At 33.6% G+C, this 23,860-nt stretch overlaps 2 protein-coding genes and 1 pseudogene across 2 annotated transcripts; 2 read left to right on the top strand and 1 right to left on the bottom strand.

The window, feature by feature from the left end:
- Positions 638-3,407, top strand: LOC104746776 (receptor-like protein 12). Its single transcript, XM_010468296.2, has one exon. The coding sequence runs from the start codon at positions 769-771 to the stop codon at positions 3,253-3,255; it is 2,487 nt and encodes an 828-aa protein (XP_010466598.1). The 5' UTR covers positions 638-768; the 3' UTR covers positions 3,256-3,407.
- On the top strand, positions 8,165-9,446 carry LOC104748457 (annotated as a pseudogene).
- On the bottom strand, positions 9,990-12,975 carry LOC104746777 (pentatricopeptide repeat-containing protein At3g23020). Its single transcript, XM_010468297.2, has one exon. It carries the CDS (start codon positions 12,617-12,619, stop codon positions 10,076-10,078), a length of 2,544 nt encoding a protein of 847 aa, XP_010466599.1. The 5' UTR covers positions 12,620-12,975; the 3' UTR covers positions 9,990-10,075.

Genomic DNA, 23,860 nt, shown 5'->3' on the forward strand with positions numbered 1-23,860 from the left:
AATTGTTTGTACTGGGGATTGCACAACACTAAATAAATATCGATTTTAGGGGAAAGAGTGAAGTTTGTTCTTTATTAACGATAAGGATGCGAGGTCGTCACTAAAACGAGCCAAGATCGTGCTCGTCAGTTCACAGGAGAACTGACAAGTGAGTCACGACGAGCTCGGAAGCTAACAGGAAATTGTACAGAAAATAACAACAATGTTTAGACGCAAAGTATTGCTCTCTGTGTATTGTTCGAGGGTCTGATCCCCCTTCTCCAATGAGTACTGTTTCTTTATATAGTGGACTGTAGACCGAGGGTTTTCTAGGGTTCCCACCGTAAATTCCCGAGATTGCCCTTTACGGATTATTAACGTCTTTCATCTGATTTCGTCGGGCTAAAATCACAGAACTTATCTTGTTGGGCCAAGTGGCATATTGGAGTGCAGCCCATGTCCAACACCGTCTCAACCACATGACCCGATTAATTCCAAACCCGTTTCTCACGGTATTAGTGGGACATATATATATATATATATATATGTGTTTTTGTCTCTCCTTTTGTCTACTGCTCAATTTGACTTAGGTTTATAAGTATTATTACCAACGCGTTTCTATTTCTAAAGATTTGGTTGGTGTCCAAAAAAAACAAACTATTCATAATCTTCCTGCTTTAATTCCAAGGAAGACTTGCCAAGTCAAGCCCTTAGCAGAGATTGTTCTATTATAAAGAGAAGTGCGTAAGCTGTCTATCACATACCAATTTACCAAACAAAAATATTATCATGATTCAAAGCCAGTCTTATTGCTTTGGTATTATTATTACCATCTGTTTCCTCTTTTGCCTTCCTCCCTTACAAAACACCGTTGCTTCTCCCACACGGTCCCTGTGCCGCCGCGACCAAAGAGATGCTCTTTTGAAGCTTCAAAAGGAGTTCCCGATCTATTCTGACTTCAGCTATCATGTAACAACAACTTCATGGAACAAGAGCATTGACTGTTGTTTTTGGGAGGGTGTCACGTGTGATGCTATTTTGGGAGAGGTGATATCACTTAAACTTGTTTCCTATATTGGCAACACCTCTTTGAAAACTAGCAGTGGTCTTTTTAAACTCCAACATCTCCGTTCTCTAGATCTTTCAGATTGCAATCTCCAAGGAGAGATTCCTTCTTTGATTGGAAATCTTTCTCATCTCACACATCTTTCTCTTTCCCGTAACCAATTAGTAGGTGAAGTTCCTATTACGATTGGAAATCTTTCTCATCTCACATATCTTGATCTTTTTAGCAATAAATTAGTAGGTGAAGTTCCGACTTCAATCGGTAACCTAAACCAACTAGATTACATTAATCTTGGAAAAAATTATCTTAGAGGTAATATTCTTACTTCATTTGGCAACTTTACGGAGCTTTATGAATTAAACCTCCGTGAAAATCAATTCACTGGTGGGATTAGCGTATTAGCCAATTTAACCAGCTTGTCCGAAATAGACATCTCCCTCAATCACTTCAAATCCTCGTTTCCCTCTTATGACCGCCGCCACAACCACCTGTTTATATTTTCGGGATATGGAAACTCCTTTTCCGGACCGTTTCCAACATCCTTGCTCATGCAACCTTTCTTAGACAAGATTGATTTAAGCGGAAACCAATTCGAGGGATCAATTGATTTTGAGAATACGTCGTCCTCGACTATGCTTAGAGAGTTACATGTCGGCGGCAACAATTTTGATGGACTAATCCCAGAATCTATATCGAAACTAGTCAATCTTGAAGGTCTAGTTCTTAGCCACAACAATTTCCGAGGAGAAATCCCTAGATCTATATCAAAATTAGGCAATCTCTTTTCTTTAGAACTTAGCCACAACAATTTAGGAGGGCAAGTCCCTAAATCTATATCAAAGTTAGGCAATCTCTACTCTCTAGATCTCAGCCATAACAATTTCGGAGGAGGAGTCCCTAGATCTATGTCAAAATTAGTCAACCACCTCACTTTGATTGATCTTTCCCACAATAAATTGGAAGGTCAAGTACCTCAGTTTTTTTGGAGGTTTCTGGCTTTTTCGTCAATAAAGCTTTCTCATAATTCGTTCACTAGCTTCGAGAATCCAGTGGAAGTTATCAATGGTGCATCAATGGAAGAGTTGGATTTTGGTTCAAATTCACTCCAAGGACTAATTCCCCAATGGATTTGCAACTTCACAGATTTGTATTTATTAGATTTGTCCAACAACCATTTCACTGGCTCGATTCCTCAATGTTTGAAGAATTCTCATCTCATTGGGTTAAATCTGAGAAACAACAGTCTAAGTGGATTTCTGCCAGAGTTGGATAGCTTGATGTCACTTGATGTCAGCTACAACAATTTGGTGGGAAAACTTCCAAAATCTTTGATCCATTGCGAGTGGATGGAGTTTCTTAATGTGCAAGAAAACAAGATCAAGGACACGTTTCCATTTTGGTTGGGCTCTCTACAAAACTTAACGGTTCTTGTACTTCGATCAAATGCCTTCTATGGTCCTGTCTATAACTCCTCTGCCTATTTAGGGTTTCCAAGTATGAGGATCATTGACATATCCGATAACAACTTCGTTGGATCGTTACCACAAGATTATTTTGCCAATTGGACTGAAATGTCTAAGGTGTTTGAGAGTAATGAAGACATACCAGAGATGAACTACATGAGCTATAACGCTTCCACCATGTATGATTCCATTGATTTGGTGTACAAAGGAGTAGACACAGATTTTGTTCGGATCTTTAAAGCCTTGAGAGTCATTGATTTTTCTGGTAACCAATTTTACGGATATATCCCTAGAAGCATTGGTCTATTAAGCGAATTACGTCTTCTCAACTTGTCCGGCAATGGATTCACAGGCAACATCCCACCAACCTTGGAAAATATTACAAAGCTCGAGACATTGGACCTATCGCGGAATAACTTGTCAGGTGAAATTCCTCAAGGTCTCGGGAAGCTCTCGTTTCTGTCCATTATCAACTTCTCCTACAATCATCTTGAAGGACTGTTGCCACGGAGTACACAGTTTGGAAGTCAAAATTGTTCTTCATTTGTGGGTAATTCGGGACTATATGGCCTCGAGAATATTTGTGGAGAAAGCCATCAACCCGATGATGAATCCTCGTCTGAACCAGAAGAACCAGTGCTTAATTGGATAGCAGCCATGATAGCAGTTGGACCTGGTGTGTTTTGTGGATTAGTGATTGGACATATCTTCACTTCATACAAACACGAGTGGTTTATAGCTCGTTAAACCTATCTCTCTCACAGTTTTCGTCATGTTTGTACTCCGGTTTGTAGTTCGTTAGGTGTTTATTCTCTTGTAATTTGTTCGTTTCGTGGTTTTCTTTTAAACAAATGTCAATGTTATAAGCTGTAATGTTCTCACCATTTTGTGTAATATGATCCATGTTTGTATGTATCTTTGTTATAAATCTTTAACAAAGTGTCTTGAAAATCTTATTTAATATTTATATCTCATAGCAATCTATTTATATATAATTTTAGTTAAAAAAAACTTTGTTTTAGTTGGTTCAAAAGAAATATTTACATCATCTGTAACATGATATAGGAGGAATAAAATAGAGACTCTGTTTCTCCATTTTTTTTTTTTTTTTTTTTNTTCACAATTCTTTTTTTTTTGAATAAACAAATAATGATCATTTTGAAGAATACGTACAGTTTCTCAAATCTTTTTTAAAACAGAGTAAATAAATCCAAAAATTCATCCGCCTAGTGAAGAAGATTTGGGGAAAAAAGAAATCATTTACATGCAAGATTAAATTTTCAAGAGTAAAAAATGCAAATATTCCACTATCTTTAGCAAATATCACAAATACTCCAATATGTTGCTTTATCACTTGTCAATTGTCATAATAAAAAATGCAAATATCACTTGTCAAACAATGCATATATATATATATATATGAAACAAATAATTACATATTTCAAACAAAAAAGTTGCCTGTTGCCGAGTTTCAACCCAAAAATACTCTAATACTGTATGTTGCTTTAAACCCAAAAATATATGAATTGAGATGAATTTAACAAGTTTGTTACAACCGTATCCGATAATGCATCAATTGAGATGAATTTAACCAGAGTGTTACAATGAAACTTATGCCAATCTGGGAATTATTATTATATAGATGAATTTTATTATTATATAGATAAAATACTCTAATACTGTATGTTGCTTTAAACCCATATGAATTGAGATGAATTTAACAAGCTTGTTACAACCGTATCCGATAATGCATCAATTGAGATGTATTTAACCAGAGTGTTACAATGAAACTTATGCCAATCTGGGAATTATTATTATATAGATGAATTTTATTATTATATAGATAAAATACTCTAATACTGTATGTTGCTTTAAACCCATATGAATTGAGATGAATTTAACAAGCTTGTTACAACCGTATCCGATAATGCATCAATTGAGATGTATTTAACCAGAGTGTTACAATGAAACTTATGCCAATCTGGGAATTATTATTATATAGATGTTGAAACAAACAATGACATATTTCAAACAAAAAGGCTTTCTGCTGCTACGAATCTTATGTTAAGCTATATATATATATATATATATATATATTAGAAGTAGATTCGTGCGATGCGCGAGATAACTTTATAATAATTTTAACATATTATAGATTTAATAAAATATCTAAAATTTTATATTTTGTGTTTGCATAAATTATTTTATGTTTGTTATTTGTTTTTTTAAAAAATAAGTATTCTCAGTCACTTAAAATGAATGATTATTGATTAGTTAAGCATTAAACCGTTTTTTGCTAAGACAAAAGGTTACTTTAAAATACTTAGTCTATATCCCATAATATATAGAGCTCTTCATGTTTTGATGCACAAAAACGTACACACATTTTTTACGTATAAAGAATATTGATTACGTATAAAATAAAATACGGCTGAACATGAACATTATGTGTTAGTTTGTCCGCATTTAACATAATCTATAAAACAACAATATCATCTGAAACCAGACACCTCCAAGAAGGGCGATACAATAGCTTGAATTTCTCGAATAACCTCTTCTTAAGCCAAAACTCATGCTCTTTCTTCATTCTCTGTGTAATTAATTTCATTAATTAGATAACTAAAGGTAACATAAATAATTGTGATATTTATATATTAACAGCATGCTTCACACATGCTTAAAAGTTTTATTATTATAATTTGAATGTTTTAACAATAAAATATTTTAATCTTAATGAATTATACAAATCACTTCAAATGCATTTGTGTTCTAGAAGTAGAAATCTTTGTGTTTCTTGATTAATTGCATTTGGAAAAGAAAGTTCCTGTTAGATATTTCTATATTTTTATCACATACTTTATATCTATTGAACATACTAAATGCAAACTGAATTTTAGTTTAGAATTGAGTAAAAAATGTTATTAATACATACTGATATATTATTATATCAAATAAAAATTGTTTTTTTGTGTTACTTTTCTGTTCACAAATAATATATATATATATATTTGTATTATAATCAAAATGACCATCGAAAAAGAGTAAAAACATACCATCGTATTATCGAATTACTTTTTTAGTGTTAACTACATAACCTAAGAGAACATTAAATAATTGTTCACCAGATAATCATTTTTTTCTATGTTTTTATTTCTAAAATCATGTGATGGATGGAAGAAGAGATAACTAAAATTTTGCTACTTCCCCAAGATATTGTCTCTCTTTCTATAATGCAATTGGGATTAGCTTAGGATGATATTTGGATCTTACGACTTGCACACATGATCAAATCTCATTGCTTGCTCTGCTTGCGGGTAAGAACTATCATCACATCATCAAAAATCGATCATGGCTAGGAAAAATAATGGAACATATGAGAAGAGAAAATAAGTGCATACATGGTATAACGCAAACCATAATATTGTGAAAAGAAATTAGATGTTAATTATATTTTAAGAAAATAATTAAGACTAAATTCTGTAAGAAAATAAAAACTAAATTTGGAAAAATCACATGGCTTTGGAAACCCATATCATGAGATATATATCACTTAGACGTCCAAATCTTCTTCGACCCTAAACCTGAAACTAAAACCTTTCTCATCAAAAGTCATAACCTATAAATAAAATAAAGGACCATGTAAATGGTTATCGGAAAGAAAGTTAATAAATACATTCAAACACAGTTGTAACGTTAAAGAAAAAATTTAAATTAATAGTATTCGAAACAGTTAATATTTGTTTAAACTCATTTTCATGGGTATTACATACAAATTAACACACTTGTATAAAATATAGCATGGGTAATAAGTATTATAAATGTTATGACTAAGATATAAAATCTATTAAGGTTTATGAATTTTGATCTAAAACTAAAATTTTTATATTAAAAATTTATCAAATGGATCAAAAGAAAAACAAATTACAATATTGATATACAAAATAGGTATTTGAAACAACATTTACCAACATTTTACAAGTGAGAACGTGTTATGTGCCTAATACATTTTTCATCTAAATCTTTCTAATGAATAACCACATTTACATGTTCACTTCTATATATGCTCCAAAATGTCGACTAAACTTATTTATATCAGAACCTACAAATATCACATAAAGAAAAAAGTTAAATATTACAAAAAATTAAAAAAATTATGTGAGAGGTAGAATATGATGTTTGATGAAGACTTTTTTTTTTTGTCAAACAATGTTTGATGAAGACTTTGTCTAGCTATTTATAGATAAATTTGTAGTAGTATGAGAGGTTTTCAGTTTTTTTTTGGGTTAAACATCATGGGAGTTATGGTTACATTTCAAAGAATAAATATAACATAGTTTTTGTTTGTGTTTTTTTCTTCTTTTTCTTTGTAAAACACAAATTGTATTGCAGTTAATACATTAAAGTGTATTCATATGATGAAAGATTTTTTTTTTTAATTTTTTCAACATCATGGGAGTTACATTTTAAAGAATTAATATGCAATAAATTGTGTTAATGATTTTTTTTTGTCAACATTGTGTTAATGATTACTATTAAAGAAAAACAAAATATGATATTGTTTTATATCTTTAAATTCTTTTAGAATAAATTGATTTGATATATTGGCACAAAAACAATGAAACAAAGATTATGATTTTTTTTTTGTCAACAAATAATTATTATTATATTATACTAATATTTTTATAGCTTGAAATTAGTAAAGAATTTAATAACCATCATATTATATTGTTTAAACATTATGATATTAATATTTAATTATTGGAAATTTATTTTGTCTAAAAGTATAATATTAATTTAATTCATTCTTATTTGTAAAATTATAATGTTATGGTAATTATATAAAATATTGATAAATGATACCTATACGAAATTATAATGATATTTTTTTTTGTAGTCTGCGAAATTATAATGTTATGATAATTATATAAATTATTGATAAATGATATCTATATATAATTACTAAAAGGACATTGCATATTTAAATGTCAATATATTTTTTAGTATAGAAATATCATTTAAATTTAGTGAATATGAAAAATAATATATGTAATTTTGAAAGAAAAAAATAAACAAAAAAATTTAATAATTAAGAAGTGAAGACAGGTATCGAAAATATATGCTGCCAAATGTCGTCGTGTTATGCAAAGTTAGGAGAAAACCTTGTCATATTATATAAGATATTCAAACAAATAATTACATATTTCAAGGTTTAATGCTGCCATGGATCTTATTTTAAGCTATGAAAAAAAATAGGCAAATATATGCATATATTCTATATCTATACATAAAAAAAAAAAGAGAATTACAATTTTTTAATGTTTTAGTTGATCTATGGTTGAACACGAAACTGTAAATAGACACCATTAATAGTAAGTAATATATTTTTAAAAAACTAAGCTAATCTTTTTTTTTGAAAGACGAAGCTAATTCAATATATTGGCATAGTACTTTAAGATTTATGTCGAACAACAGTGGTTATATATTAATTTTTGATGGATTTTATTGTTTGGGTGTCTAAAACAATAAACTAATAATTTGGTAATTCCAATATTCGAAATTTGATTTCATTGGTTCTGTGTTTTCTTGAGAAATCGATTATATATATAGAACTCAACCGAAGGAGAAGAAGAAGAAAACAAGAACCTAAACCCAAAAAATGGATATTGAAGAAATGGTAATGGAAGTCTTGGCGCGACTACCATTGAAGAGCATCGCAAGATTCAGATCAACGAGCAGAACATGGAAACTTCTAATCGATTCAGACGTCTTCAGAGATCACTTCATCTCTCGCAACTCATCTTCTTCAATCTCGTGGTCAATCATTCAGATGCAACCTCACAAGCTGACACTTGAAATCATTGGTCACCATGGATGCACAACATGGGGACTTACTCGTTCTCCAGGATCTTTAATGAGTTTCTTCGTCGAGAGAGCAATCAAGAAGCTATTAGTCTTGGGTTGCACCGATGGATTGGTCTTGCTTTACGTAGAAGCTACCGATGGATCTCCTATGTATTACGTTGGAAACCCTCTGTTTCAACTTTCAAGAATGGTTTCGAATCCCTCTCCCTCCTTTCCTCTCTTCGCAAGATCTTGAGAGATTACGGACCTACGCGCGTTACAACGACAGTGGATTGGTTACGAAGATGGAGAGTGGTATCGTTTTGAGTTACAAAGTTGTGTGGTTGATGATCACTCCCTCTGCTGCTAAAGTCGATTTTATGATTTACTCATCTGATACAGGAACGTGGGAAACTCGAAACGTGACGTGTATTGATTCTGTAGTCTGGTATGGTACGCACAAGTAAATTGCTTTGAATGGGTTTCTTCACTGGATTCACGACACGATCAGTTCTTTTATAGCCAACGATTTCTATTGTGGTCATGATGATGATAGATTGTGTAGTATCGTAGATTTCCCAGATACTGGAGAAGTTCAGGAGTTATCACGTTTAAGGAGAACCATCACGACCTCGGAAGCGTCTATTGTGTATTTCAACGAGTTCAGTGAGAATGGAAACCAAACATTACGAGTTTGGAGGCTGGTCACGTACATTAGTAGCATTAATGGTTCTAAGGATCAGTGGCAGCTCTTTTGGGAAGTCAGCTTGGAGTTAGGTATCGATTATTTTCCGATGGTGATGCATCCTTTGAACTCTGAGATCATCTACTTGTGGAGCAGGAGCAAAAATATGCTGATCTTGTTTAACTTGAGGACACATGCGTTTAGTCTTCGCGAGGAAACTGCAGACAATAGCAACAAGTGTATGGATGGTTGCATCTTGAGTTTTAACGGGTGCAGTGAGTATATGCAGATGCACAATATCACAGCAATACCAGTTTATGGTCCTAACCATCTCCTCTTTTCCCAGTATGTTCTCCCTCGTTGGATGCAACGTCTCCCTCGTCCCCAGCCTAATTAGTGTCTTCTCTTAATACTCTACTCTAATGATCATCTTCTTTCGTCAGTAACTCTTTTAAACTCTTTGCTTGTAAAGAAGAGGAAACATGTAGTTGTTGGTTTTATTGGGCTTATTCTGTTTTTAAGTTTCCATATTCTCATTTGTGTAAGTCAGAGAAAACAAAAAATGAGAGTAGTCAAAAAACATAAATGGCCACCCATACATCTCTCCACCAAAATTTACTTATTTCTTGCTTCACAACAATAGTCAAGAAATCCCAAATATTGCTAAACCTTTGTCAATTCATGGTTTTCTTATAAACATTGTCAATGTTGCTGTAATGTTCTCTCACCATTTTGTGTAATATATGTGCTCCATGTTAGTTGCCTATGTTTCTCATTTACAAATCCTTAACAAAACAGATGAAGAACCTCTGTTTTCAAAGTTTTTCAGAAACATAAAATATAATTCTATTTTTTTTTTCATGTATAGATTGTGACTTGTGTGAACTTAGGCTTTTGTTTTGCTTTCTCTTCTTTTTTTGGGTTTTTCTGTTCAATTTTGTATAACCTCATGAAGAAATCAAATCTCCTGCTTCATAGTCTTTATAAAGGTTTTTATATACAATAGAGATACAGCTAAAAGTCTACCAAAACTAGTCAACACTAAAGGTCGTCGTCGCAATCTTCAATCCTAACAAGAGATGAGAGAGTTGAGATCCATAGCTCTAATCCTCGCTTGATCTCTTTTTTCCTAATTTCTTCGATCTTACGAACAGCTTTCTTTGACATCCCCAGTTTTATCAGAATGGTTCCAAGTGATTTGAACGTTGAGTCATCAGGTTGAGTTCCAGATGAAACCATCTCTTTGAAAGTCTCAACAGCTTCTTTGAATCTTCCATCTAAAGCGTATAAACCGAGAACACTGTTATAACTCAACGGATCAGTAAGAATCTTCATCTCTCTCATCTGTTTTGCTATCTGAGTCGCTTCTTCAAACCTACCATTCTTCTTATACATACATAACATCATCGCAAATGTAAACTCGTTTGCTTCTCTTCTCTGTTTCATGCTTTCGAATATCGCCTCAGCTTTTCTCACCATCGATCTTTCGCTGTACAGGTTGATCATACAGTTTGATGTATATACATCCGGATATTGCGTCTTGTCACACGTTTGAAGAAGCTCTCTGTATATTGCTTCAGCTTCATCTAAGTACCCGACTTTAGTGTAGAGCTTGATCAGAGAGTTGAATATAACGGAGTTTCCCGGGATTCCAGCTTCTTTCATCGCTTCTACATAGCTCAAAGCTTGCTGAACGTTTCCAGTATCCGCAAAAGCATTGATCAAGACTCCATATACAACAACATCGGGTTCGATATTGTACTCAACCATCTCTTTATACACTTCCTCTGCCATATTGAGCTGACCCAGTTTCACAAAGCTAGATATCACAGCGCAGTATGGTATGCAATCACTCACATATCCTGTCTCTCTCATTTTCTCCAGGTAGCATCTGGCTTTATGAGGCATGTCGGCGCTCGCAAGGATCTGAACGAGAGTATTATATGTACACTTATCTGGTGTGACCCCATAACTCATCATGCTCTCAAATAACTCACACGCCTTTTCACAGCTTTTACTAATTCCATACGCTTTGATCATTACGTTGTACTCAAGAACTGTTCTCTTATTCACTTCTTGGCAGCAGATAAATACTCTCTCAGCTTCTGATAAATATCCACGCTCACCATAGGCATCAATGTTGGCTGAATAGCCTTCAGAACTCATTTTACCCGCAACATGAAACCTTTTGAACCATGACCATGATTTCTCAACCATCTCTGCTTCTATATACATTCTAGTGAGAGCAGATTGTGTATACTCATCAATCTCAACATTACTATCATCCATCTCAGCTATAAGCCCTTCAGCTTCCTCAACCATATGTCTAATCGAGAATGCATAGAGGAGGGTTCGGTAACTTACAGGATCCGGTTTAAGTCCAGCGTCTTTCATTTCCTTGAAGTATGTCCCTGCCCTTTCTATATCGTTGTTCTTCGTGTGAAGTGAAATCAGAATGTTATATGTTCTTGTATCAGGTGAGCAATGAAGCTTCATTGTTTTCATCAAGGAAGTGACTTCTCCAAGCTGACCGTGATTGCCATAAATATGAATCATGGTATTAAAAGTCACTGTAGTTGGAACAATCCCTTCTTCCAGCATCCTCTTGAACGTCTCTGAAGCCTCTTTTATCTGACCGGACTTACCATACGTATCAATCATCGTGTTGTAAGTATAAGAGCTCAAGCAAACATGTGAATCCACATTGTTGCCTTTCACGCTCAACATGTCACACGACCATTTCTTGAAAAACTCCTCTGCATTCTGAAACTCTCTTGCCTTTTTATACATCTGAAGAACAATCCCAGTTGTAACCTCATCAGGCTGCATCCCAATCTTGCTCATCTTCCCTAGCCAACAAAGCGCATGTACTTTAAGCCCGCCTTTGCTATAAACATCAATGAGAGTCCCATACGTTGAATTAATCGGCTTGATACCTTTCCTAATCATTTCATCCCATAAACTCTGCACATACCTCCATTTACAAGCTTTTCCAAGAATCCGAAGCATTATATTATAATGAATCACATTCAACTCATAACAACCTTTGCTCTTAAACCATTCAAAAATCTCCACAGCTCTCTCCCACCGTATCTGCTCCTTTAATATAATCGTTCTCTCCTTGTTACTAAGCCTCTCTGCCCACGGACTCAACGCATCTTCAACATCCTCAATACAATCCAAAGCCTCAAGAATTGCAGGAATACATCCTCCGTAACTCAGACGTTTCGTCGAACACTTGGTGTGCACTTTACCAACCATACCATTCCCATTAAATCCGCCGTCTTTACCTCTCTTCTCAACAAACCCATCACTAATTTTAGATTTCCCGACGCGACCGGTACCTGGGTTTACGAAAAGTATGTTTCTTCCGGAGATAATTTCATGGGAAACAGTACCACAACCACCTCGGTCGCCATTTCTGGTGGTTCTCTGTGGTCCTTTGTCACTCTCGTGGGTTCCTGGTACGTAATTCTGCTTCACTTTCTTGGCGGATGGGAATTTATCGAGAGGAGAGATGGGTAAGGTTTTTGTAGAACAGAGAACATGTAAGCTACTTCCATCTAGACGAAGATTCAATAACATTTTTGAGCTGCAACGAGCATTAATTAGTTTTAATCCCCAGAGAGAAAAGGAAGAGGAATTGAACGGCCAATTCAGACGACGGTGGTATCTATCAACCTTTCCGGTGAACGTGATTCTCTGTAAAATTCCGACGAGTTTTTTTTCTCTTTTTTCTGGGGAGTTGCAAATGGATATAATTGCGCGCGCACACGTCCTTTGTCCGATTGAAAAGAGAGGACATTTGGGGGGTTTAAATTATAATTTTGTAATAGTTTAAGCCCTTAAAGGGAATAAAAGCTGTAACCTCTTGAAGGTTTTTTTATTTGTGCAAAAAAACTCTTTATATATTAATTTTCTAAAATATTCCCAAACTTTTACGAAATGCGCATAAAGAACCATGAAAACGTTAATATTTTAACCTCTAAACTTCGTAAACACAAATATCAGTCAGGTTCTACAAACTCCTTGGAGAGAAAAGTTTTTTAGTTACTCAGTTCACATAATGAAAAAAATCAAAGTTCGAAAAAGTGTTAGGCTACAGTGGGCGGTGCCGGTGATCCATTGCTTACAACGTTTAATCGTCGTCTACACGATTTTTAAGCATTTTATGCGTTTACAACATCAAATATAATAAAGTAACGAATTTAAATAACATTTTTACTAGTTGTCAAAAATTTAAGTATACTTTATTTAAAATTAGTTTGATATGTAATAAAATTATTACGTATAAGATTACAATCTATAAAACAAAGATTATTAAAATAATGTTTGTTTTCTAAATATAGGATGATAACAGATTTTTCTTAATATTATTTTTATTAATGTTTAATTATTTTATGCTAAGTAAGATACAGATCTGATATAATGCATATATTTTTTTTGATTTGAAATTATACATCTTTTATTCATTAGGCTGGGGTGCATATAATTAAAAGCTGATATTATTGTAATGTAATATACAATTAAATTGTATTGCAATATGGAATTGTAACATCCGCGGATTGGAATCCTAGTTTGGGATGTGCATCGATCGATACTAGAAATGTGTCGATCGATGCAAGGCCGGTTTGTCGGGAAGCAATGTAAGTTAAACGTTATGTTTTGGGGTTAGGAAAACCCTTAAGTCGAGTTTGTATTACCATTAGTGGTTTTGACCGCTTTTGAGAGAAAAGAAATAGAGAAAAGAAGTTCTTAACTGTTTTTGAGGTTTTTGGTGAGATTTTGGGAGTTTGGTGGCTGTTTTTGGGAGATCTGAAGCTAGGAATATTATAGGAACATGCTAGGAGCGTAGATATATCGTTTTAGGGTTAGAATCTTCTTTGGCAAAGGTGAATGCATGAGCATAGTTTATTTAAGCTTGAGATTTCTCTAATTTGTTTGTTTTATGTGTTATTTGGCTTGTTAGAATGTTGTTAAGTCGCAAGAGGCTTTGGGAAGTTTAGTTGTGGCATTGGATTGTGTTTCGGTGGTTTAGGGACGGAGATCTGACGAGGAGCTTCGGGGAAGATGATGTTCGGCATGTGCGTCGATCGATGCACTTTGTGCGTCGGTCGATGCAATGCGAGGACGGTGCGATTTGACTTAGGAGCATCGGTCGATTTGACTTATACTTGTATTTTCATAATTTATTATTTCCAAACTCAAATGGTAAATACTTGTTTTTTTTTTTTCATTTTTAATGGCATTTAACAGAAAATTGTATATTGCACAATCTTTATAAAAAATATTTTTTTTTCTTGTTATACATAACTATTATTTAAAATAGGCCACTTAATTGTGGAAAATGAAGATATTTTGTGAAGTGACCTTAGTGCAGTGGTCAATGGTAAGTATTTAATGCACATGGTACCATCACACCAAGGATCAGTCCCGCTCTCTGCAAATGTAGGGATTTGGCTAATGGGTCGGCCTGTTGTGGCTCAATGGTTGACAAAAATAAAAATAAAGATATTTTTTTTTGCAAACAAAAATGATGTGGAATTAAATTATAAAGTTATTAGAATAAGCTAAGAACAAATGATGGAAACAGAAAATAGATAGAGAATTTGTTAGAAATGTCTTTTTTGAGATACCCTTTTTAAAAATAATCATTTTTTTGAACATTTTCATTTTTGTCCTTCTTTACAAAAATAACAATATGTTAAACTAATTTTTAGATTATTTTTTATGTTTAGGTTCTCTATTTTACATTTTGTGTATAGTTTTGAGGGGATGGGTTTTAATTTTAGAAATTTAAAACTTATAATTTAGTCATTTTATACATAGAAAAATATTATTTTTGAAAATGGAATTTCATGTTTAAAAAATAGCATAAGAAAATGGATATTTTTGAAAATGTCCTAAATAGATATGATGCGATAGTCATATGATTTGATTTTTATTTCAATATTCTAGACAAAACATATATTTATTTACTATTTATGATCATTTAAACTATGAGTTAATGCATAAAAAATTTAATTTTAGCAGTTGTGGTTGCAAGCCTATGACTATGTCAACGCTTGTATATATTTTATTTTTGATTCTTTTTTATATAATACTAGATAAGGCCCGCGTTATTATGCGGGGAAAAATTTAAAAAAAAAATATTGAGAATAATTAAGTAGTACATGTTTTTAGATTTTATCTTGTAACATTTTAATATTGAATATAACCCTCTCATATTTTATTTTTAGTACTCTCTCAGTTCCACTATATAAAAGAATTTTAAGGCTTTTTTACTCTATTTTATAATATTTTCTCAAATTTCTATGTAAAATTTTTATTAATATAAAAATTTATGACTATTTAAACTATGCAGTATATTTTCCTGTTTGTTGAAGTTTTATAAATATCATAATATTTATTGTTTAGTAATCTTTGTTTTTTTACCCAAAAACTCTTATAAGACATGGATTACCATTTAAATAACTATATCATCATTTAAAGCCATATTTTAAGTTTAATTACACATTTCATTTTAATGTACAGAACTAAATATTTTATATTTTCAAATCTATATCTTTGTAAGAATTAAAAATACAAATAAAAATTAACAAAATATAATTCGCAAAAAAAAACTGAAATCAACATTATTTAAGATATATTTGTTATGTTGTTATCTCATAAGTACTAATTTTACCTCATGTCATAATCAATTCTAAATTAGTGAAATTTTATAAAATAAAAACATATATAAAGATATGAGACATTCTAACTGAATATTCATTCCTATAAATTATAATTTATTTCAAATTATCTAATGTTTTACCATATGCATTACAAAAATACATGTGTTAAAATTATAAAATCAAACATATAAAACAATTACTATACTTAAATTAATTTTTTAAATATGATACATATATATTAATATTTTAAAGTTTTTTAATCTAAAATAACTTTCATTGTTAGACATTCAGTTTAGTTATCACATTTAACTATCTATTTCGTCATATAACCATAATTTACTTCTTCATGGATTAGAGTTAAAATTTTAATAAAAAAATGAGCATCATATTAGATAATATGTATATTGGTTAGTATTTAAATTTAACAATAAAAATAATCAGTAAAAAATCATTTAACATCTACAAAATTTTGGGAAATCCAAAAATATCCAAAATATTATTCTTCTATATGTCATAATTTCACAAATAATACTTTTGTCAATTTTCATCAATTAACCAGAAATTCATTCCTACAAACACATTTTTTCTATTTTATTTTCAGGTTTCTTATATTACTACATGCATTAAAATCTTTAAAATAAAACATGTAAAACTATACTAATACACATCATGTATTGAAATTTTTTCTTTAAGTTCATTATTATTTTAAGGTTTTGTGTACTTACTTACAATAAAAATTTATAGTACAACAATAAATACAATTTATATCCGACTAAAATTATGTTAAAAAACTTATGTTATTCTTTTTAATTTTGTTATTCATTATTTATTGATTAATTTACATGCTTAATATTATTCTTCTATATGTCATAATAGATTAATATATATGCTAATTACACACGTATAATATAATTAGCATACAATGGAAAATATATTGATTTTGTTAGTTTTCCTTTTTGATTAAAAAAAAATATTTTAGAATATAAACATGTAAAATTCTGTAAATATAATTAGCTGTCCTACAATGTTTATAAAAAATATATATTAAATAACTTATGTTATTCTTTTTAACTTTGTTATTCATTATTCATTGATTAATATACATGCTTAATATTATTCTTCTATATGTCATAATAGATTAATATATATATGCTAAATACACACGTATAATATAATTAGCATACAATGGAAAATATATTGATTTTGTTAGTTTTCCTTTTTGATTAAAAAAATAAATATTTTAAAATATAAACATGTAAAATTCTGTAAATATAATTAGCTGTCCTACAATGTTTATAAAAACAAAGAAATTTTTTGACATGTGTCAACATCTAATCACTATATTTGACATGTGTCACGATATTATTTATAAGTAATTTTGACATCAAGCTTTATATAATAAGACTAGATTAGGACCCGCCCGATATGCGGGTTTAGAGTTTTTAAAATAAATTAAATTTAACAAAAAATATAAAATAAATATTTTTAGTAAGTAAAAACTATCTATAAAAATAAATTGATACACAGAGTTGTCCAATATAATATTTGGTGTAAATAGTGCGACTCTGCGTTGAGACTATTAATCATGTTTTCTTTGCATGCTCTCGCTCGTGTGAAGTTTGAGATTTATCTCTGACTCTGGTCTCGTCAGAGAGTTTTCCATATGAGTCGATGTACTTGAATTTGGATTTTGTTTTCTGGAAGGGTGCTTCTCAACAGGGTGATCCTGATCAACTTCTTCAATTACCATAGATTTTAGGGGTAATCTGGAAGACCATAAATAAAAACTTTTTTCAAGGTTTAGAGATCGAGGCGAATGACATAACTGCTCAGACTTTGGACGATAAATTAGCCTGGGAAGAGGCACTCTCTTTCACGGCGGATCATGCCAGTTCCATCTCCGTCTTTGGATGTCCAGGTTTCTTCACCTGGTTGTCAGATTGATGGTTCTTGGAAAGCAACCAATGTGCATTCAGGATTGGGCTGGTGGTGTTGTGTTAGTGAGGAGCGAACCTTGTTGTTGGGAGGCAAGTGTCTAAGATGGAGCCCCTCCCCCCTACATTCGGAGTTAGAAGCGTTGTTGTCGGTCATGGAGCGGATGCGTGCTGCAGGGGTGGCTTGTCAACCTTTTGAGACCGATTTTGCTGAGTCACTCACTATTGTGCAGTCCCTGAAGACTGGCCGTCCTTCTCCAACCTGCTTGATGAGTTTAACTCGCTGGAGTCCTTCCCACTATTCTATATCTCTTTGACCCCATGTGTGTCAAATACAAATGCAGATTGTCTTGCCCGTGCTTCGTGTTCTCTTATCTCTGAAGTTTCTTTTGTAGACCCCTTCCCTCCAGCTTGGACAACTAACCGAGGAATTTTCTTTTAATTTATTTTTTTGGTTGAGAAAAAAAAGGCAAATAGATATACTTTTAGTTAAAAAAAATAGTTGTAGATGAGTTCAAAGTTATTAAAATAAAATAAAATCTTACAAAGAATATATATTTAATTCTTTTAATAAGTAAAAACAATGTGTAAAAGTAAAGAGATAAACGTTTAGTTATAGAAAATAGTTATTTGTTTGCTATAAAAACACTAATGTATATCCATTTACAAATCTACTATATACATTACCACTAAAAGTGTATTTGTACACATAAATATATTTTACTGTTAAAATATACTATTTAGTCTTTACTACTACCAATAAATTATCTTTATGAACACATTAAATAACTTATTACATGTCTCTTCACTTTAACATTTTTATAGTTACAAAAATGCATACGTTAATTATTAATATTACAATACTCCTATCTTATATATTACAATAGCAGTATTCTGAATAAATTATTTGATTAATAAAAAAAATATGAGATGATATTTTTTATTACTTTTTTACTTCAACCATATTTTTCTTTATGTAAAGGTGAGTATTTACATTATTTTAGAAACAGTAATTAATTGTATATTTTCACAATCATTTTTTTATCTTATATAAAAAGTAATCATTTTTCTTGTAAAATTAGCAACTTAAAATTAAAATAAATAAACTATATTATAATTTCGAATTTTATGATATATATATATAATTTCCTTATAATGATCTTTTTAAAATTTAAAGCTGTTTAAATTTTATAATTTTCTTATAATTGCTTTTTTAATATTTTTAAAACTGTTAATAGTTTTTATTTACATTGGAAGTTTACAAAGATTTTTTTCTTTAAAATATTTTAAATAAAATTAGGTTTTTTCTCTATTTTACTTTTATATAAAACCTTTTATGGTAGGTTTTGAATTTTTACATTTTTTATGGTAGGTTTTAAATTTTTACATTTTTATTTTTTAAAATTTTAATAAATTTAGAATTGACATGTGTCAACATCTGAATGATACAATTGACACGTGTCACGATCTTGTTAATGAGTAATTTTGACATCAAGCTTTATATAATAAGATAATACCTTTTTCCATTAGAACTTAAGGAATAGAACAAGATGCCTCCAGTAATGAGTAACACCTATACACTCAACAAGCGTTACAAACTATTGAAAGACACCAAACCAAGTAACCAAGAGAGTATTTGCAGGGAGAACATTCCTCTGTTTGAGTGTCAGTGGACCGAGGTGGCATCTAAGAATATTTTTGATTTCTAAAATCAAAGCCGAGGCAGGACGAAAAGAGGCAGTATGAAGTCACGAATTACGTTCTTTCCAGATGGAGTAGACGGAGGCTTGATAAGCAAGTCGAATTATCAGAGATAGATTCTTGTCCCTCGTAGAGAGTTCTGCAACCATCAAACTCCAGCTTCAAAATTTTTTGGGGGAGTGAGATTACCTTTGTCGGTTAAGTAGTACCCAACTTCAGCAGTAAAAGAACAATCAAAGAAGAGATGTTGCCGAGATTCATCCTGAGAATTACAGAGAAGACAAGTGGAAGGAACCGTCCCACCTAACCAACCTATCCCTCGTATGGAGACGGTGATGCAAGTTCAACCACGTAATAAAAGCGTGCTTAGGGATACGATCCTTAAACCAAACCGACTTAGACCATTCCACTCTGTCATCGGGAGGATGTAGATACAACCAGGTAGCTGCCGCAGAGAAAACATTGGTTGCTTGAGCATTACCAATCTTCCAAAGAAAATAATCATCTGCAGCTTCATCCTACATGTTAACAACTAATGGAGAGGGGAGACACGCCCTTAGTAGTTGAATGATGGGGTTGCGACTCCGACTATTATTAAGCCACCAATGCCCATCTCTTACCGCCTCAGCAAGCACAACATCACGAGGCAAACCAGAGATCCGGGGACCTGACTCACCAGTAAGATCTAGAAAAGGACCCAAAGAAGTCTAATGAAGGTAATACCGGAGCTCACCTCACACACTAATGAAGGGGCTTGCCAAAGATCTCAACTTGCAAAGACTCTTCCAGATCCAACTACCCAAAACTTCTTTCTAAATCCCAGAAGCATTGATTACCAATTAAGTTCATCCTCACCCACGAGACTCATAGAGAACCACCAGCCGCAAAAATCAACCATAACAGTTTTAAGCCGAGAAATTTGTTTCAATGCGCTAATCTCTTTAGGCCCTAACCACCACACTCCTTGGGAGTACACACTGACTCCCAGCTAACCTTAGCGCCCCTTGTACTATTTGGAGCACCCTTCCAGAGAAAGGCACTAGAAATATTCTCAATGTCCTCCAAGAAACTATTGGGAATGATAAAAATAAAGGCCCAAAATGTGATAGTGGAGTAAATGACCGATTGAATAAGCTGGAGCCGACCAGCAAAAGAAATTTTTCTGACAGTCCATGTGTGAAACATTTTGAGAAGCTTGTCCAAAAGAGGCTGATAATCTTACTTAGACATTTTCTTTGAAGATGGAGGGACACCCAAATACTTTACAGGAAACAAGTCCTGATTTAAACCAGCATTGTCCGCGATTGTCTTGTGCTGCTGAACATTATCACCATCCAAGAACAACGCAGTCTTATCTCTATTAATTCCCAACCCTGATTCATGTTTAAACTACTCGAGAATGCCGAAAATACCATCCAAGGAGGACTGAGCTCCATAAAAAATATGAGAATGTCATCTACAAAACTCAGGTGAGTTACCAGAGGAGCTAAGCACCGCGGATGAGGAAAAAACTTCTGATTAAGCACTCCCTTGTCCAACGTTTTAGAAAGAACATCCATGGCCAATACGAACATGAGGGAAGAGATTGGATCACCTTGAAGGAGACCCTTCTTACCCGGGGAAAACCCAATGAGTTCACCATTAAAAGCTAGACTAAAGGAGGTTGTAGTGAAGCATTCCTTTATCCATGCTATAAACTGATCCGGAAGATCTAAGGCGGTAAGAACATTCAATAAGAACTGCCAATTGAGATTGTCATACACTTTAGCGAGATCTACCTGGAGGCATCCTCTGGAAGTAGAACCCCTACTGTGAAAATTGTTCACTACCTCCGAAGCAAGAAGAACATTTTCACACAACTGTCTGCCCTGAACAAACCCGACCTGATTATTCTGAACTGCATCAGAGATAAAAAGTTTGAGCTTTGGCTTTAATAAACAAGCAATGATTTTATAAACCGTGCAGCAGCAAGAAATAGGCCTAAACTGAGTGATCGTATCCGCTCCCGGAGTCTTTGGAATAAGATAAATGGTTGTGGCATTATAAATTCGAGGCAAGTGTCCAGTGGAAAAGAACTGTTGGATTGCTTCAATTGTATCCTTACCGACTATATCCCATGCTTCTCTGAGGAACTCAATCGGGAAGCCATCCGGTCCTGGATCTTTTGATTTTGGCATATAAACAATGGTTCTACGAATTTTTGCTTCCGTAGGAATCTGAAGAAGCTGAGATGCTAGCCCCGACACACATCTAAAGGAGGTAAGGTTTTTAATCTCTTCAACTGACATAGGGATTATGCCTTGATTCTCCGAGCCAAGTAGATTATGGTAGTAGAACACGGGGAGATCCTTGATATCGCCGACATTGTGGATACGTACGTCGTTATCACCCCTTAGGTACTTTATGCTGTTAAACGCTTGATTTGCGACCACTGATCTGAAGAAAAAGCTGTATTAGCATCTCCTTTGGCCAAGCAGCGCACTCTAGACTTCTGTGTATAGAAGGATTCTTGAGCATCAGCAAAGAAACGCCATTTGTTTCGAGCTACAAACTCTTCACGGAATAGAGAGTCAGAAGGAGAGGACAATAGAGCCGATTGAAATGTCTCCAAATGCTCCAAAGCATCCTTAGTGCGTTGTTGATTGATGCCAAACCCCTCTCTATTCAACTGACGACAGGCTGTCACTGATCATTTACCAAAACCCTATAAAGTTTCCTCAAGACTGGATCATGAGGTTGGTTATTTTTCCAAGTATAGAAAGCTCCTCTACTGGGCAGGTCAGACAAATTATTCTCCATCAGACACCGTTAAAAGTCGGACATTCCAGAAAGAGAAAGAGGGTGAGGAAATAGTGAATAGTTCTCATTGGCTAAGATGATTTGATTGAAATCCCCTAGGATCAGCAAAGGAGACGCTCGAACAGGGGAATTTTGCACAATGAGAGAGAGATCATCCCATAAGGCTCTCCTCTGAACTTGCGTATTAAAACCAACAAAAGCTACACCGAATCTTTCCTTAGTGGCAGGATTGAAGACTCTGCATAACATTAACTGAGCTCTTTATATGAGCAAATGATAGATATGGATGGATCCCACACCACCCATATCCGACAATTTTCCGCAAACTGGTAGTTCTGTTCTCCTCTCCACCCTGGAAAGGAGGCCTGTAGAACTTGAGCTGCATTCTCCTCCGAGACATGCGTCTCTAAAATACTGCCTAGAATAGGCTTATTTATATGGATCCAACTTCTGAGAAATCTCTGTCTAGAGAAGCCGTTTAACCCCCAAATATTCCAGCAAAAAACTTTTGTCATCACAAACCCAAAAGTGAAGGTAGAGCTTAAGCTCTTAGAGATACATAATAGTCCTTAACCGAGGAACTACCTTGGTTAGACTGTAAACTCGAATCAAAAAAGGCTATTATATATTTCTCAGGACAAGGCTTCATCTCCTTACGCTTGTCCTCCAACCTCTGAATCCCAAATAGCTTCTTAGATTCTATTTTTTGCTATCTTTCTAGCGCCCAAACTCCCAGGATAAGATTATTGGGCACCGGAGCTTTATTCTTATTGGAGCCCTTCTTCTTACGTGATTCAGAACCTACTAAAGCTTCTGAGCCTTGCTTCTTAATCTCGCTGTAGGAACGCATGACTCCTTAACCTTCTGAGCCTTGCTTTCCTTGATCCAATTCTTCAGAATCTTCTGAGTGTCAACTGACATTGACGAATCAGGCCGATGTTTGATATCCCTCTCCCCAGGAGGAGAATTACGACTCCTGGTCTGAACCTTCCCTGGGGGAAGCCCTCTCTTAGAAACAAACTGAAGAACAACAGAGCTAGGAACGGGAGGATCATAGAGCTTAGAAACACCACTAGAAGTGGAAGCAGCAACAGCCTTTACATCCTCCAAACCTGAAGCCAGAGAAGTCTTAGTTTCAGCAATAGCAACTCCACCAGCTAAGAAACCACCATTAGGCTCTGAATCCGACTTACTCTTCATCAGAGGTTTGGGACACCGGCTAATCAAATGCCCAAACCTACCACAATTACTACATTTCTGAGGTAACCTAGGATATGAGACATTCACCGAGTTCAAGAGCTCATCTCTTACAATAATGGTAGTTGGAGGAGATTTCTCCAAAGAGATCTCCACTGTCACCTTCATTTTACCAGGGTAGAAAGGATCTAACTCTGACTTTTCCGTGTGGAGAGGCTCACCAATTGCACTAGCAATAACACTCATACCTAAGAGGGAGTACATCTGTGGGGGCACGTTATGCAAGACTGCCGAAGTCGGGACGTCTTCAGGTCCTGAATTTCTAACAATGTATCAACAGACCAGGGCCGGCGTAAGTTTTCATTAGACCTTGTGCCAAATTTTTTTTTTACATATTTTAGAGGTCTTAGTTGTAGATTTTAGAAATTTAGGGGTTTTTTTTTGTCAAAATATCAAAATTGAGGACCTTAAAACCTTATATTTTTTCTTCAAAATAATATGAACCAGTGCAAAAGCACTTC

Source organism: Camelina sativa, chromosome 15 (assembly GCF_000633955.1).
Source record: "Camelina sativa cultivar DH55 chromosome 15, Cs, whole genome shotgun sequence".
Classification (NCBI taxonomy): domain Eukaryota; kingdom Viridiplantae; phylum Streptophyta; class Magnoliopsida; order Brassicales; family Brassicaceae; genus Camelina; species Camelina sativa.

Excerpts from the sequence above, each read along its gene's own strand:
- LOC104746776 (XM_010468296.2), top strand. The coding sequence starts at position 769 with ATGATTCAAAGCCAGTCTTATTGCTTTGGTATTATTATTACCATCTGT.
- LOC104746777 (XM_010468297.2), bottom strand. The coding sequence starts at position 12,619 with ATGTTATTGAATCTTCGTCTAGATGGAAGTAGCTTACATGTTCTCTGT.